The following is a 14,430-nucleotide window of genomic DNA, read 5'->3' on the forward strand; positions in this document are numbered from 1 at the left end:
TTAATCTTACCAAAAATTTTTATTTTCATATTGTTTTAGTATTATCCTTGGTTGGTACATAAAAAAAGTGTTAATATCTTTAGACTGGCTTATAGTCCAATTTTGTTTCGAGTTTCTTATTATCGGATATTTTACGAACGGCTTTCATAAAGTCTTCTTCAATTACGTATTCTCTTTCAGCTCGAATAGCGAAAAGACCTGCTTCAGTACAAATATTTCTCAGATCAGCACCATTGAATCCATCGGACAATTTAACTATAGCTTCCCAATCAATATCACCATGTTTGGCTATTGGACGAGCATGAATTTTCATAATCTCTAATCGACCTTGTTCATTTGGAAGAGGTATTTCAATTTTACGATCCAATCTTCCGGGACGAAGTAAAGCTGGATCCAAGGTATCAGGTCGATTTGTGGCCATAATGATTTTAACTTGGCCTAAGGCATCGAAACCATCCATTTGATTCAATAATTCCATCAATGTTCTTTGAATTTCTCGATCAGCTGAAGTACCTTCACTGAATTATCAATTTGACAATTAATCAAATCACTAACAATATAATCAAGTAATTTTTTATGATCATATGAAATTTTATATAAGTTCCAATGGTCACAATAATTGTAAAGTAAAAACTATTACAATTTGATTTGTGTGTTAATTGCTGTCTAATCATTTGGTTGATTAATTTTGCTTTTTTAATGGTTCTGATAATTTGAATGGAATTGAAATTTACAATAACAATTAATAATATTAAAATGATTTGGTATCGTTTTTTTTTGTTGTTTATAATAATATTTAATTACAGATTGAGTAAAATAAACAATCAAGATGATTAATATATTTACAATTTAGTTTGATGGTAAAGGGAGGGAAGGAGAAACAATCAAGTTAATTAGCAATTTGGTCAGAAAAGGAAACAATTTAAATGATTAACTTTGTTTAGTTGATAATAATTGTTTTTAAAACTGTTTAATCAATGAGAGGCAATTAATTAATTAATTATCACTTTGAACTTTTTGTTTTCTTATTGATTGAAAAGTAAAATCATCTTTCGATGAAAGAAATTAAAAAGTAAACAAAGAAAATTAACTAATTGTTAACGATTAGTTAATTTCTTTCCCTTTTGATTCTAACTTTTTTTCAGCAGCAATTAATTGAGTTATACTTGTAACGGTATTTTCATTTGATGCAAAAGGTGAGTATCCATCTTGGGATGATGAGGATGAGGATGAAGATGAAGATGAGCCGATGTTGATTGAGACTCGATTCCCAGAATTATTAATATTATTATTGTTCTCGGAGATATTATTTGTTGGGGTGAATTCATTGTTAATTATTTCTACCTTTAATGTATTATCTTCATCTTCATCATCTTCAGCATTTTCCTCTTCCATTTCTTCAGTAACTGAATGAACTTTTGAACTTCGACGAGAAAGTTCAGATGAAGGTGAATCCATATCGATATTTGATCTGTTAATTGGTGTTATCGAGGTTGGAGGAAGCGGAGATTCACTGGTCAGTTTATTAACAGTAATTTGATCAACCGGTGAATCTGGTTGAATGGGTAAACTCAGATGACCAGGAAAATAAGGGTTAACCGTTTGGGTTTTAGGTCCAAATGATTGATTAAATCTTGAACTTTCTTTAGCTTCAATTGATGATAAACGATAACGAGATGATGAAGCTGAAGTGGACAAATCGTTGAGATCTTCGTCTTTCATTGATCTTATATCAATTGAACCTGAATCTTTACGAGAAATGGCCGGAGATGGACGATAGATAAGATTAGCACTTGGAGGTCCATGGGATAGATCATGAGAACCAGGAATGGATAATCCAGTTGAACTGTGAACACCACCTCGAACTCCAATATCACTATGGACAATTGGAAGACCAGCACGTGACGATTGATGTAAATTAACTGGAGTATCAGTTCCCCCACCACCTCCACCAGCACTTACACCACCTCTACTAGTCCTACCATCAACACCACCCACCATATCGTGCATGTTGATACAATTACGATTCATTGATTCAGCCAATGAAATGGTTCTGTTGCGCTTTTGTGGTGGAGTTTCAAGTAGAAAGGGTGGAAAAAGTGAAAGAAATCCTCCCTTTTCCCCATGAATTCCAGGCCTATTGGACGGACCTTTCGAAATATTGTCACACGATTGACCTATTCTCATATTAATCAGTCTAGATGGACGTAAATCAGGTAAGAATCGATTCCTGGATGAAACTTCTTCCCCATTAATAGCACCAGAGATTCTTCCACCTCTTCTTCCTCCTCCTTCATCTCCACCACCACCTTCACTTGCATCAATCTCAATGAGATTCGGTGATGCTGGAGTCGATGTGTACAACTGTTCATCATCCTCTTCCTCATCAATCGGTGGCATTGTCACAATTTCCACCTCTTCAGGATCAAGATTCAAATTCATAGCTGATCCCAAAAATGGTTGTCGCCTAAACGACAATGATGATTTTGTATGAGGTAAAATGGGCTTTGGATCATCCCAGAATTTATCTCGAGTCATTATCGGATTATTTGAATACATATTATCAACTATATGATAAGAGAGGACAGTATTTCTCTCAAGGCACCAATGAAGATCAAAATCGTCATCATCTTCACCATAACCGTTAATCAATTGTTCAGCAACTTTAAGCCAACCCATGAAGAAAAAAAATTCCAACACTGTGAAAACTGGAACATAAAGGTCAACCTCATGACCCTGATAACCTTTCGCAGGGTCAAGATATTGTCGGCCCATAAGAGTAGCCAAAAAATAAGTGTAAGTGGCAATGGTGACAGTTTGAGTATAAACCAGAGGAATTGATATCCAATCGTAAGCAAACATCATACCACAATATCCTCGTTGAATATGAAGTTCCTGTTAATCAACAATTAAATCACTGATTATTATTCAATTAGAAGGATAAAAAAAAAGTTAATCTCTATAAATGTTGATAGTTTTATCATCAAATGTCAATAGTATTACAATCAATATCTTTCAGAGTCTTGACTTGATGTTATTTTAATATTTAGCATCATGATGAAACTTTGACAAGCTATCAAATGAAATTTTCTGTTTCTTCATCAATTTTTTTTTCTTTCCCATGATATTAATATTATCCAAGTAGCCTGAATTCTGAAATAACTCAGATTCAGTGAGAGTCTCAATCAGATTACATTGAGAATTTGAGTTAAACTGTCATTCATGATGAAAGTCACGTTGAATTGATTTATTTACACAAATCAATTTCTAAATAATAGTTTATCAAACTGAGGCAATAATTTAGGTTACGAAACATTTTCTGTATCAATTATTGAAACTCGATAACAGCTGATCAATTTGAATATCACAATTGTAATTTCGAACATGAAATTAATATTTTTTCTATTGATTAATATTAGTTCATTATCGTTCTAAGGATCAAATTGGCAAAAGTTTTTAACCTTAGACTGAGAAATAAATATCAGTTATTATCAAATTCTGAGGAAACTCTTAAGTTATAACATTTGATTTCTTTGTTGATATATTTAGCTGAATATCTAAAGGAAAAATCAATTGATCATAATTTTCAACTTGGAAAGATGATGGTTAAGAATAAGAATATAATAGTTCAAAAGGTGATAAAAGAATCGAAAGTTCAGATCATAATTCTGATTAATGAACAGAATTGATGGTTGAGGTAAAATCCTCGATTTCAGTACATTAAATGAAATACTTATCAGTTTATTTGATCCTATTTCTATTGATTATCTGATTGAAATGTCAACCCATTAATAGATTTCACAAATTCAGAGATAAAAAAAGGTAATACCAAAGATCATGAAATAAAAGTATTAGTTTTTCATGAGATTTACCCTGGAAAATATCATATGACCAAGTAAATATGAGACGGAAAGTTTATCAATAAATTATCAGAGTAAACAATTTAGTAATCAATTAGCATTTATAAGGATCCAACGTTGATCATTATCTGATTACTGTTTAATCAGTAGAATAATTAAAATTGATTAACTAAAGTTTTATTGTAATAATAAGATGAACTTATTGATAAACAAATCAACAGGCAACTAATTTGCATGAAATCCTAAAAATACACTGAATCCTTGGGATAGAATTACAATTAAATATGAATAACTGAATTTATCCAGTCAGAACTTGAACAATTCAGAATTGTGAGTAATCAATATCAAATAGAAATGGTGAATTAATGAATGAAAAGGAAATTCGATAAATAGTAAATATAAAAGTTCTTATGTACTTTCGAGTTTACTTTCTCTGTCTTATCGTTCACCCAAACCTATGATGTGAATTCAGTGATTATCATCATGATGACCGGAAGTTATTTAATGATCATCAGGTTATCAAGAAGAAGATTAAATTCTGTTGATCAACTTACCTCTAGAATTTGATAAAGAAAAATATCATGTTTTATTCGACCTTCTTTTCGAGCCTTAATGGCCAAGGTAGAAAACCATTGAGCTGGAACCCACCATTTACCATGGTCACTTGGAACTCGTTCATAAACCTCACGTTCTTCCGGTGTAATAAAACCCGCATCTTCGATGTGATCTAATGTCGGGAATCGTTTAAAAATCGCAATCGAAACTGCCTGACAGGTAAACACTTGCATCAACAGTAAATATCGAGCAAGTGTCCGTCTTATCATTCGTCCTCGCTCATCGGTACCATGAATATGACCTGAGATCAGGATTAAGCTTCTAAAGTGAAAAAACTATCAATATTTCTGAGTAATTAACAATCTGAATCAATTAATATCAACTATTCAATCTCAATTTCAGCTAACCATGAATGATGAAATTAGTATTTAATTATTGATCATGATAATCTAATTACAATCTATTCATAGGGATGAATTTAATTTCAACAAATCAGATTGGAAATTAAATCAATTTTTTATTATTCTAAATCAGGATTATTATAATTTCACCAATTTAACATGATCATCTGATTGATTGTCATGTATTAATAATATTCGTGATGAAAACTCATCAAGAATACCAATTAATCTTGTCCACTGTTGATTATTGATTAGTTGATGATTAAGAATTGACAAATGATTTATATATGATTTTTACTATTAGTACATGAATAAGTTAAATCATTGATAATTAACTTTGATTGATTCTTGGATATTTATTAATATATATATTTCATTAGTAATCACAATTAAGGAAATCATTTAGCAATCAAAGTACCGGATGGAAACCTTTAGTTAATCATATTAACTAAAGAAATAGATTTAATCTCAATTGTATCTAAATTTCTTCAAGTGAAATCTATTAATTGTTGACAATTAACTTGATCATTAATGACAATTAACCATTTGGACTTGAAAAGGTCCAGTTAGAGTTACTATCGATACAAGAAAAACATAAGCAATTTCCTAAACACTAGACCAATACAACTTTCCAAATAAATTGTTTGTTTTCTTTTGCTTCTTAATTGTTAACAATTAGCTTGATTACTAACTTACTTATCAGGCCAGGGTATTTGCATATACTGTTGCCACCATCGTCCAACCACCAGAGTGACATAAAACCCAAGTACAAATGAGAGTGGGATATAATGTGTGAATGCCTCACAATATAAAGATAATTTTTCAAAAAGTCTAATCAAAAAAAAGAAACACAATTAGCAACAATTAAGCTACTATAATATCTGTTTCAATTAACTGATTAAGTAATACAACTGATTATTTACAATTTTTTTTTCTCACCAACAATTTACTGATTCTCATCTTGACTTTTAATAGTAACTGACATGACAACTTTTCTCTGAAGAATCAATGATTTACCAATAGATTGTATTAATATATTGATATCATTTTTATTCTTGTTGATTTAATTGATTGAATTAAGAGTAATACATGATAACAATTAATACTGAACAATTAAAGAGCAAATTGAAAGCATGAGCAGTTACCATGAATTTCTGCTAATCAATAGTAACATGTAAACGAAACTCAGCTGATTGATGAGAAAAGAGCAAAATGAGAAATCATTTAAACTGATAAAACAATGATTCTAATTTGATTAGTTGATAATAATTCACTTACGTTCTCTGAGAATCTGATAACAAATAACGATAAGTTCCACTAAGGCCATAATATGCAGCACAGAAAATTGCCATCTCTCGATAAAGAAGCTTATAAATTGATCCTTTCCACCTTAATAACAATCGACTAAATCCCGTTAATCTTGCATTCGCAACCGATAATGAGTATGTGATGGTCATGATTGTGATTAATCACTTGGAGATAATAATACAGAATAGACCAGAAAATAGTCCAGGAAAAAAAGGTTCACTGGGTAATCTTGTTGTTGACACAAAAAGTAAACAACAATTTAAAATGTTATCAAAATGTTTGATTGTTTATCAATCGTTAAATCAGTGATATTGAAATGATGAAGAAACTGGATTAATATTGAGAGAGAGAGAGAGAGAGAGAGAGAGAGAGAGAGAAAATGTCCAACTGAGTGATAACTGTTGGGTCACTTTGATCCAATTCTTTTAACCCAAAAATGTGACTTGACTGTTTTCAAGAACTTGGCTCGATCAGAATTTATGAATTCACACAGAATTTCAACTGATTAAGGAAAATTGTTGAAATGGATAATCACAGCATCGACCATCTTAATCATTGTGGATTGTTTATGTTCACTTGGACATTAATGTTTTCTTTTGATTTCATTTTGATTGAAGAAAACAGATAAAAATCATTACAGAGAAATGGAGAGCTGGTTATTTACTTGGAGGTGGTAGAAAAGGGAGAGTGGGTGGATTGAGGGAGTGGGAGGAAAAGAGGTGAAGGTTGGAGTGTTTATTTGTTGGTGGTTATCCTTGAATTGGATAAGATGAGCAGGTTAAAATTGAGAGAAATCATCAGATTAAGTCAAGATTATGATGTTTTCTCTGTTAACATGATGATAATTTTTTACTTATTCTTAAAGATGGAGACACTGTTTGAATAGTCTATTTGCCTTTTCAACATTTTCCATGTCCAATGCTTGGAATTATTTTATTTTTCTCTTTTGTTTTGTTTTCCATTTCAAAATAATATTCATCAATTAAGGTGAGAACTCAGAGAGTAGCATGGTGACATCTATTGGCATCGAATAAAATTAATTCCTCTTAATCAATCATCAACAATCAACAATCAAAATTGATCATTTTTTATAATCGATTCTCGTTAACAGATTATCCAACCAATCCAATGATTAACAATTTTAAATCCTAATCAGCTGATTAAACTTTGAGAAATTTAAGTTCCTAATGTTATAATGTAGCACCATTAGGACCTTCAATAGATTATCTTGGATTATGTAGATTAATTAATCTCTAGTTTATTATTATTAAAAAAATTGAAAGAAAAAAAAATTATCTGATAATATTAATTGATAATTCATATCTTTTTTTGATAATAACTAATTGATTTTTGGACAAAACTAATTGAGATTTTGAGATTTCCAATCAATGAAAAGATTCAATCAGTTCCATACTGTTCCAATCGATTCAGATTGTTAATTATTTCCATGAAAATAACATGATGAAATCTCATCTCATCTCAATCTAATTTATTAATTAGAGACAAAAATTGATAGTAACAATCAAAAGAATCAGAAAAAAGGTTCAAATGTAATAACCTGAATTCATTTGAATTGTTTGTGAGTACAGATTAAGATTATAATCAGTTGGATTAAGATGCAATCTAATCAGATGATTATCATCATCTATCAATTGTTGGTACTAATTGAATCAACTCGAATTGGTAATTTTATCTTGTTGATTAAATAATTTGATTACTTTCAAACCAGTTATTAAGATTAACTAATGTTTCCCTTTAAAAATTTTCAGGTTTAATTGTTGATAAAAACAATTTGCTGGTTCGCCAATGTGTTCAACAATCAGTATCAGCTAATCACAATTTAATTGCTCTACCAAATTTAACGTTGGCAATTTACAACAATCAACAACTAATGGATCCATTAGACAGTTTTGACCTAATTCTTGATTATTCTGGTAACTGGATTAACTTTCAATCAAATATAACACAAGTTCCAATGGTTAAAATCAGTGATTCTAGAAAAGTTAATTACTTAATCAACAACAACAACAACAACAATGTTTTAATTGCTCGATCACCAAATTACATGTTAACTAAATCATATCACACGATTGTTAATCATTACAATTTAACCAACTTGTTTATCTTACATGACATCAAATTAGGTAAGTAATTAATGATTTAATTATAATCATCACAATTTAGGTGATTTGATTAACTTAAACTTTGATTGAACCCAACAATTAATAGAATTGGATGAAAATGATTTCATTGTTAATCATTCAACTTACAAATTGGATTCTAAGCAAATTAACATGAAACAATCAACCAATTTAACCCTGACGATGAAAAAATTAAGACTAATTGGATTCGATAACTTTTTAATTATCGGTGAATCATCAACAATTAACAATCTACTCAACACGGTAAATGAACTTGATGATAATTGGATTAATTGTGAAATTATTATCTATCTAATCAACGTTACAATTAATTAAATTGTTCTCATTACAATCAAATTTAGATTCAACAATCAGATCTATTCAGAAAACCTTATACTTGGTACGTTTTAACAAAGGTAATGATTAAGTTTATGATCTAATCACATGGTAACAATTGAACTGATTAATTAATTTAATTACAGAGTATGAACAAAATTAGTTGTACTTTATGTAAACATGGACAGTTCATTAAGATTCAACCAACACAATCAAATCTTCACGAGTATGAATACAAATTGAATTTAACAACAATTAGATCAGAAAATTTGATCGATGCTTTTTATTATTATGATTTAACCAATTTAATAATTAAATCGTTGGCTAATTATTATCAAGTCCTTGGAGAAACTAAATCAACGTTGGTAAACAATGGGACACAATCAAAGGTATCACAATTTACCAATTCAATTGTGACAACAATTAACTCTGGCAATTTAATGGGACAATTTGGCGATTGGATAATCACTAATCAGCTTGGTGATAATTTAAAGATTAACAATATAATCTATCAATCACTTACAATGCAATTAACTTTGAACGATAAATTGTTCAATCAAATTGACTCAAAGGTAATTGGTTACATGGATTTAACTGAATCAATCGGAACAATTTATTTCTCCTCACTATCAACCAATTCAGATGAATCAATTTTAAAGATAATAACAATTCTGGTAAGAAATTAAATTAATCATCAAATTTTCACAATTAGATCAACTTTATTATCCATATATTGATATATTTGAATTCTGATAATAATGATTAGTAAATGTTGATGGCTATTTATCATCATCTTGTTGCCGGAAATGTGAGTTCCCCTTAGTTTCCGTTTCCTTTTTCTTGTCCCTTGAAACAATTTGTTTTTAAATAGTTGATTGTCTAATCATCAACTGATTAACTAAATTGCGTGGGTGTTGAAAAGTTTAAAGGTCACTCTTTTTTACTCTAATTCATTTGGATTAAAGCACGAAAACTTCATGAGCTGAATCAGAATCGATCAGAACTTTGAGTGTAAAGTGATTAAAAGAAGTAGAAAAGTTTTTTCTATTCAATTATTTTCTCCTTCCTTAATAATGATAATCGTTACTAATGTTTCCTAAAATCAATCGATATAAATTCAATACAATCACATGAACAATTAACTTATAAGGTGTTACCATATAACTAAGGACAAAATCATGTAGAACTTAATTGTTTACAATAATAACAGATAATCTATTAGATTATCTGTTAGCTCTTTAACTATTCAGGTAAAGACGAGATTGATTAATTGTTACATTTTCGTTAATCATCAGCATCCTCCATTTATCATGAGACGAGCTTCAAACTCACCAAGTAATAATAATAACGATAGTGATTATTATGGATTCCTGATTGACATTTTCAATGAAATGAAACATGATTATGGTTCAAAGTTTCCAGAATATCAGATAATTCAAGCAACCGAAGGTCAGTATGGGATAAGAGTTATTTCATCAGATTCTGATGAGGTTACATGGACAGGAGCAGCTAAAGATTTTCATTCTGTAAGTTTCAATTTAGATATTTAGTTAAATATTTACCTTGATGGAGAAAATTAAATTTCAAATTCAGAATGAAATTCATCTGAAACTTTACTATTAACCGTTATTGATTATCAAGAATGAAGCTGATTTCGGTTTAATTGCAATGACAATTACTGATGCTCGTCAATTGGCCATGGATTTTACTGAACCAATTTTTGATTTGGTAGGATTATCGGTAATGATTAAGAAACCAGTTCCACAGGATTTTACCTTTGTCTATGTCTATGTATTGGAAAATGATGTTTGGTATTGTGTTTTATGCTCTTATCTGTTAACATCTATCATTATGTCAATATTTGATTACTACAATCCAAAGGATAGGAAGAAGAAGATGAAAAGCTTAAAGGTGAACACTGAAGATCATCAGAATGATGCGAATCAAATTAATGGTATCGAAGGGATGAGAAAAGTTTCCAATAGGAAAATATTGAATCAATTTGATGGTAACAACCAAAGGGGTGGAATTCATGGTCAGTATCCTCCGGATGATGATGAAGATGGTGATGGTGATGGTGATGAGAATACTGTTGATGGAGAAGATGTAATTACTATTGGTGAAGAGGAAAGTAAAGGTGATATTAGAGGAGGGCAAAAGAATATGAAAGAAAATGTCACCAAATCAACTGGTTCGATCACCAATGAACGAATTTTCAATCTTAAAGAGACACTTTGGTTCTGTTTAATTTCGTTGACACCTCAAGGAGGTGGTGAAGCTCCTTCAGCGCTTTCATGTCGCTTGGTGGCCGCTACTTGGTGGCTTTTCGGTTTCATCCTGGTTGCCTCGTACACGGCTAATTTGGCTGCCTTTTTAACCGTTTCAAGGTTGGATAAAAATCTCGAGACTTTCGAGCAACTTTCTCGACAATATAAAGTCCGATATTCGGGAATCTCGAACTCATTTACCGATGAATATTTCACTTTACTCGCTCAAAATGAAGATCGTTACTACAAGTAAGTGTCCATTGAACTATTTTAATGCTCCCTTTAAAATATCACACAGACCAACAAGAGAAAAAGTTTATCCAATTTCATTCTGATTGAAAATTGATATGAAAATTCTGGTCAGTTGATTGAATAGACTTTGAACTTGAATTTCTCTTTGAATACTTATCTGGATAGCTAAAGATAAATATTCTAAATCATGATCAAATGAAAATCTATGAATAAATAAATCTAACAACATCTACGAAATCGTAAAAACAACCTGAGATCAAATTTCAATTGTTAACGATAATTTTACATGGAAAATTGAATCAGAGTATGAAATGAAAAGAGTAACGGTTAATAAGCTCAAGTAAATCTAACAAGAAGAGATTAATTGTTGATTAGATAAACAATAAAGTTACTTGTAATGTTAATCTTTTGAATAACTTGTCACTATTTTGTCAGCACAAAAAAACCTTGATAAACATTGAGATAAAGTTCTGATTGAATGATTATTACGTAGTTTACATGACGTTTGAAAAACTGAACAGAGCAGTTTGTAGATGCGTATTCAATGAATATTATCGGAATCATGGTGATTGTGATTATTATTATTATTATTCTGAAACTGATTCCTTCCAATTCCCTGTCTTTGTCTGTTACCATCAAGAAAAATAAGATTACCTTTATAACAGTAAATTAAGTTTACCTTTATTTTTTTTGCTCCTAACTCAATGAGATAAACGGATAAATATAATATCCAGCATTTCCATGGCTGATAACTTGTAATTGTATCATGAATATACTTTGATTTAAATCGATAACTTTTCCTCTCAAAAATGATAATCAAATGTTAATCATTCAAGGTGAAAACAATTGAAATTACCATGAGGGTAACAATGATTTTATTTTTATCACTTTCACCCTGAAATCTATTGTTTTCATGTTAAGAATCATCATCTCATGTATTACATGAAAAGATTCATAGTATTATTGTTGTTCAGTCTCAGAACTTGATGTAATTGATTTAAACGTTTCTAACCTTTAACAGGAAATTGGCAAAAGAAATTCTCAAACTGAATAACCATGTTATCGAAACTTTTTTCTGGTCTTACCCTGAAAATCTTATACATATAAATAAACTACATGGTAATTTCATCTAATTTATTTTTCTTTCCTCTCTCTCTCTCTCTGCTTTTTCATCAACAGTATTTGGAAAGATCTGTCACTTAATGATGTCATCTCTGAACATGAACGAGCTCAATTCGCTGTTTGGGATTATCCGGTTAGCGATCGATACACTAAGATTAGAGCTCAAATGGATGAACTTGATATTCCTAAGAGTTTCGAAGCTGCTTTAAGGAAAGTTCGAAATTCAAATAGTTCTAAGGAAGGTTATGCTCTCATTGGTAAGTTGATGGAAAAATGATCAGCTCATCTTTAAAAAGCTATCATCAAATTATCACAAGATAATCTTTATTCAATTATCTCTCTGAGAAAAGTTGATTCTTTCCATTTAAATATATATATGAAATTGTGTTCGAAACACAAGGTCGATAATTCAAGAATAATTCATGATGGAAATAAGTTCTTAAAGTCCGAAAAATTGATCCATTTATCATATTCGTAAATCAACATGATAATATTTGAGTGTCATTCTATTGAATTTTGATAAAACTCTGATGAATATTTTACACATTTAGGTGTATTAGAACATTTGAAAAAGTCGAAAATAGATTCTCGGGTGTGTAACAGTTTCTATCTTGAAATTTTTTGCTTCTTTTTATTATATTTCCCTTTGATTCTTATTCTCAATTTAAACTTGCTTCCTCTGAAAAAATGGTCGATATCATGAAAATATTATCATGAACCCCACCTACGCTATATCAAAGTTACAACATGGTAATCCAACATTTACCCTGCAGTTTATCATGATCAAGATCACTAACTGAGATAATGAATATCAACTAAACACGAATGAACTTTAAGAACTTACAAATTTAAATGTTTTCCTCTCGGTTTTTAGTTCAAATTTCATAGTTGATGAACAGAATCAATAATAGAAACATTTTTCTCAGAATTCATAATATCTTCATAGCGAAAATGTTATGAGTTCATATTGTTTATGTGATGATTGTCGACGATAATTAATAATTATCATGATAATGAAAATCAAAATGTACCAATTGTAATTGGAAACTTGAGCTTAATTAACGTTCGTTGGTTATATCATTTCATGAAAGATTAGTAGCTAACGAACAGTTTTAATTGATCTCTTTCGAAAGGGGAAAGACTATCAATGGAATGGGCTTCGTTATTATATTGTGACATTCGAGTTCTCGAGTCAACATTTGCATATCATCCGATTGCATTTCCAATATCTATGAAAGATCCATTCAACTTGAAACCTTCTTTCGATAAAACTTTGAAGAGATTGAAAAGTTCTGGTAAACTTGATGAGCTTCGATACAAATACTGGGAAGGAGGATCAGGGGTTCGAACTTGTCCCGATTATCGTAATCCCAATGGAATAAGTGTACGAAACACTTACGGAATATTCATGATTATCGGACTTGGATTATTCTTTTCTCTATTAACTCTTTCCATTGAGAATTTCGTCTACACTAAAGTGAAAATTTCACAAATTATCAAGACTCGAGACTCGATAAGTTCTGAAACCGATTCGACTGCAAATCTCTTGACCGGCTCAAAATCAATTTCGATCAAATTTCTAAACTGGCTAGTAAATTCTCATCAACGGTAATTCACCAAGAGACAAATAAGTTTCAAGTGCTCATCCAGATTCTGAATGAATATACACTCATGATTATCTCATATTATTCATCAATTCTCATTCAAAATATGAATCTAATAAATTCAATTTGACATTTAAAATAATCTATTGATTGTTAATCCTCTTATATTATCCTATTGGCCTTATCGATTTACCTTTTAATTTTAATAATGATACGATAATATGATTAAACTAATTTGAAAAGTGAAAAAAATATCAATAATAATAATAATCAAATGTTAATATCATTACATGTAATTCAAATTTTCAACTCTGTAACTTTTAATGTTCAGCTCATGGTAAAAGTTGATGATATTAAATTGTAATTACAAATTATGATGACAATTAAAACTTATCTACATTTAATATCAGTTATAAGGATAAAATAATTATATAAAATTTAATTTTTAAAATCTTCCATCATGTGCATACTCAGAACTTGATAATATCATATAATTAGTTTCATTATGTATTCACATTGATAAGTTACTTACTGATTAGCTACAATTTAGATGAACAGGAGATTTAATTGAAAGACGATTTTGA

The 14,430-nt window shown here is 30.1% G+C and overlaps 3 protein-coding genes across 6 annotated transcripts; 1 reads left to right on the forward strand and 2 right to left on the reverse strand.

Moving 5' to 3' along the window:
* LOC128390508 (26S proteasome regulatory subunit 10B-like) lies at positions 1-524 on the reverse strand. The gene has a single exon (XM_053350239.1). It carries the CDS (start codon positions 476-478, stop codon positions 80-82), a length of 399 nt encoding a protein of 132 aa, XP_053206214.1. The 5' UTR covers positions 479-524; the 3' UTR covers positions 1-79.
* A 276-nt stretch (positions 525-800) lies between these two features.
* Positions 801-7,086, reverse strand: LOC128390520 (bestrophin-2-like). Of its 4 annotated transcripts, none has more exons than XM_053350254.1 (4): positions 6,095-7,086; positions 5,509-5,647; positions 4,415-4,736; positions 801-2,895 (listed from the first exon to the last, which is right to left on the reverse strand). In XM_053350254.1, exons 1-4 carry the CDS (start codon positions 6,141-6,143, stop codon positions 1,105-1,107), a joined length of 2,301 nt encoding a protein of 766 aa, XP_053206229.1. In that variant the 5' UTR covers positions 6,144-7,086; the 3' UTR covers positions 801-1,104. The 4 variants fall into 4 exon arrangements, with proteins under 4 accessions (XP_053206229.1, XP_053206228.1, XP_053206232.1 ...); XM_053350253.1 differs by having other exon boundaries at positions 802-2,895; positions 5,513-5,647; XM_053350257.1 differs by lacking the exon at positions 6,095-7,086 and having other exon boundaries at positions 802-2,895; positions 4,415-4,716; positions 5,509-5,646.
* Positions 7,087-7,721: 635 nt separating this feature from the next.
* LOC128390516 (ionotropic receptor 25a-like) lies at positions 7,722-14,215 on the forward strand. The gene is made up of 9 exons (XM_053350250.1): positions 7,722-7,807; positions 7,894-8,268; positions 8,354-8,529; positions 8,628-8,681; positions 8,748-9,275; positions 9,897-10,127; positions 10,243-11,117; positions 12,300-12,499; positions 13,376-14,215. The coding sequence occupies exons 1-9, from the start codon at positions 7,741-7,743 to the stop codon at positions 13,852-13,854; spliced, it is 2,985 nt and encodes a 994-aa protein (XP_053206225.1). The 5' UTR covers positions 7,722-7,740; the 3' UTR covers positions 13,855-14,215.
* The last annotated feature ends 215 nt before the right edge of the window (positions 14,216-14,430 follow it).

Source organism: Panonychus citri, unplaced genomic scaffold (genome assembly GCF_014898815.1).
Source record: "Panonychus citri isolate SS breed McGregor unplaced genomic scaffold, ASM1489881v1 Contig00122, whole genome shotgun sequence".
NCBI classification, from domain to species: domain Eukaryota; kingdom Metazoa; phylum Arthropoda; class Arachnida; order Trombidiformes; family Tetranychidae; genus Panonychus; species Panonychus citri.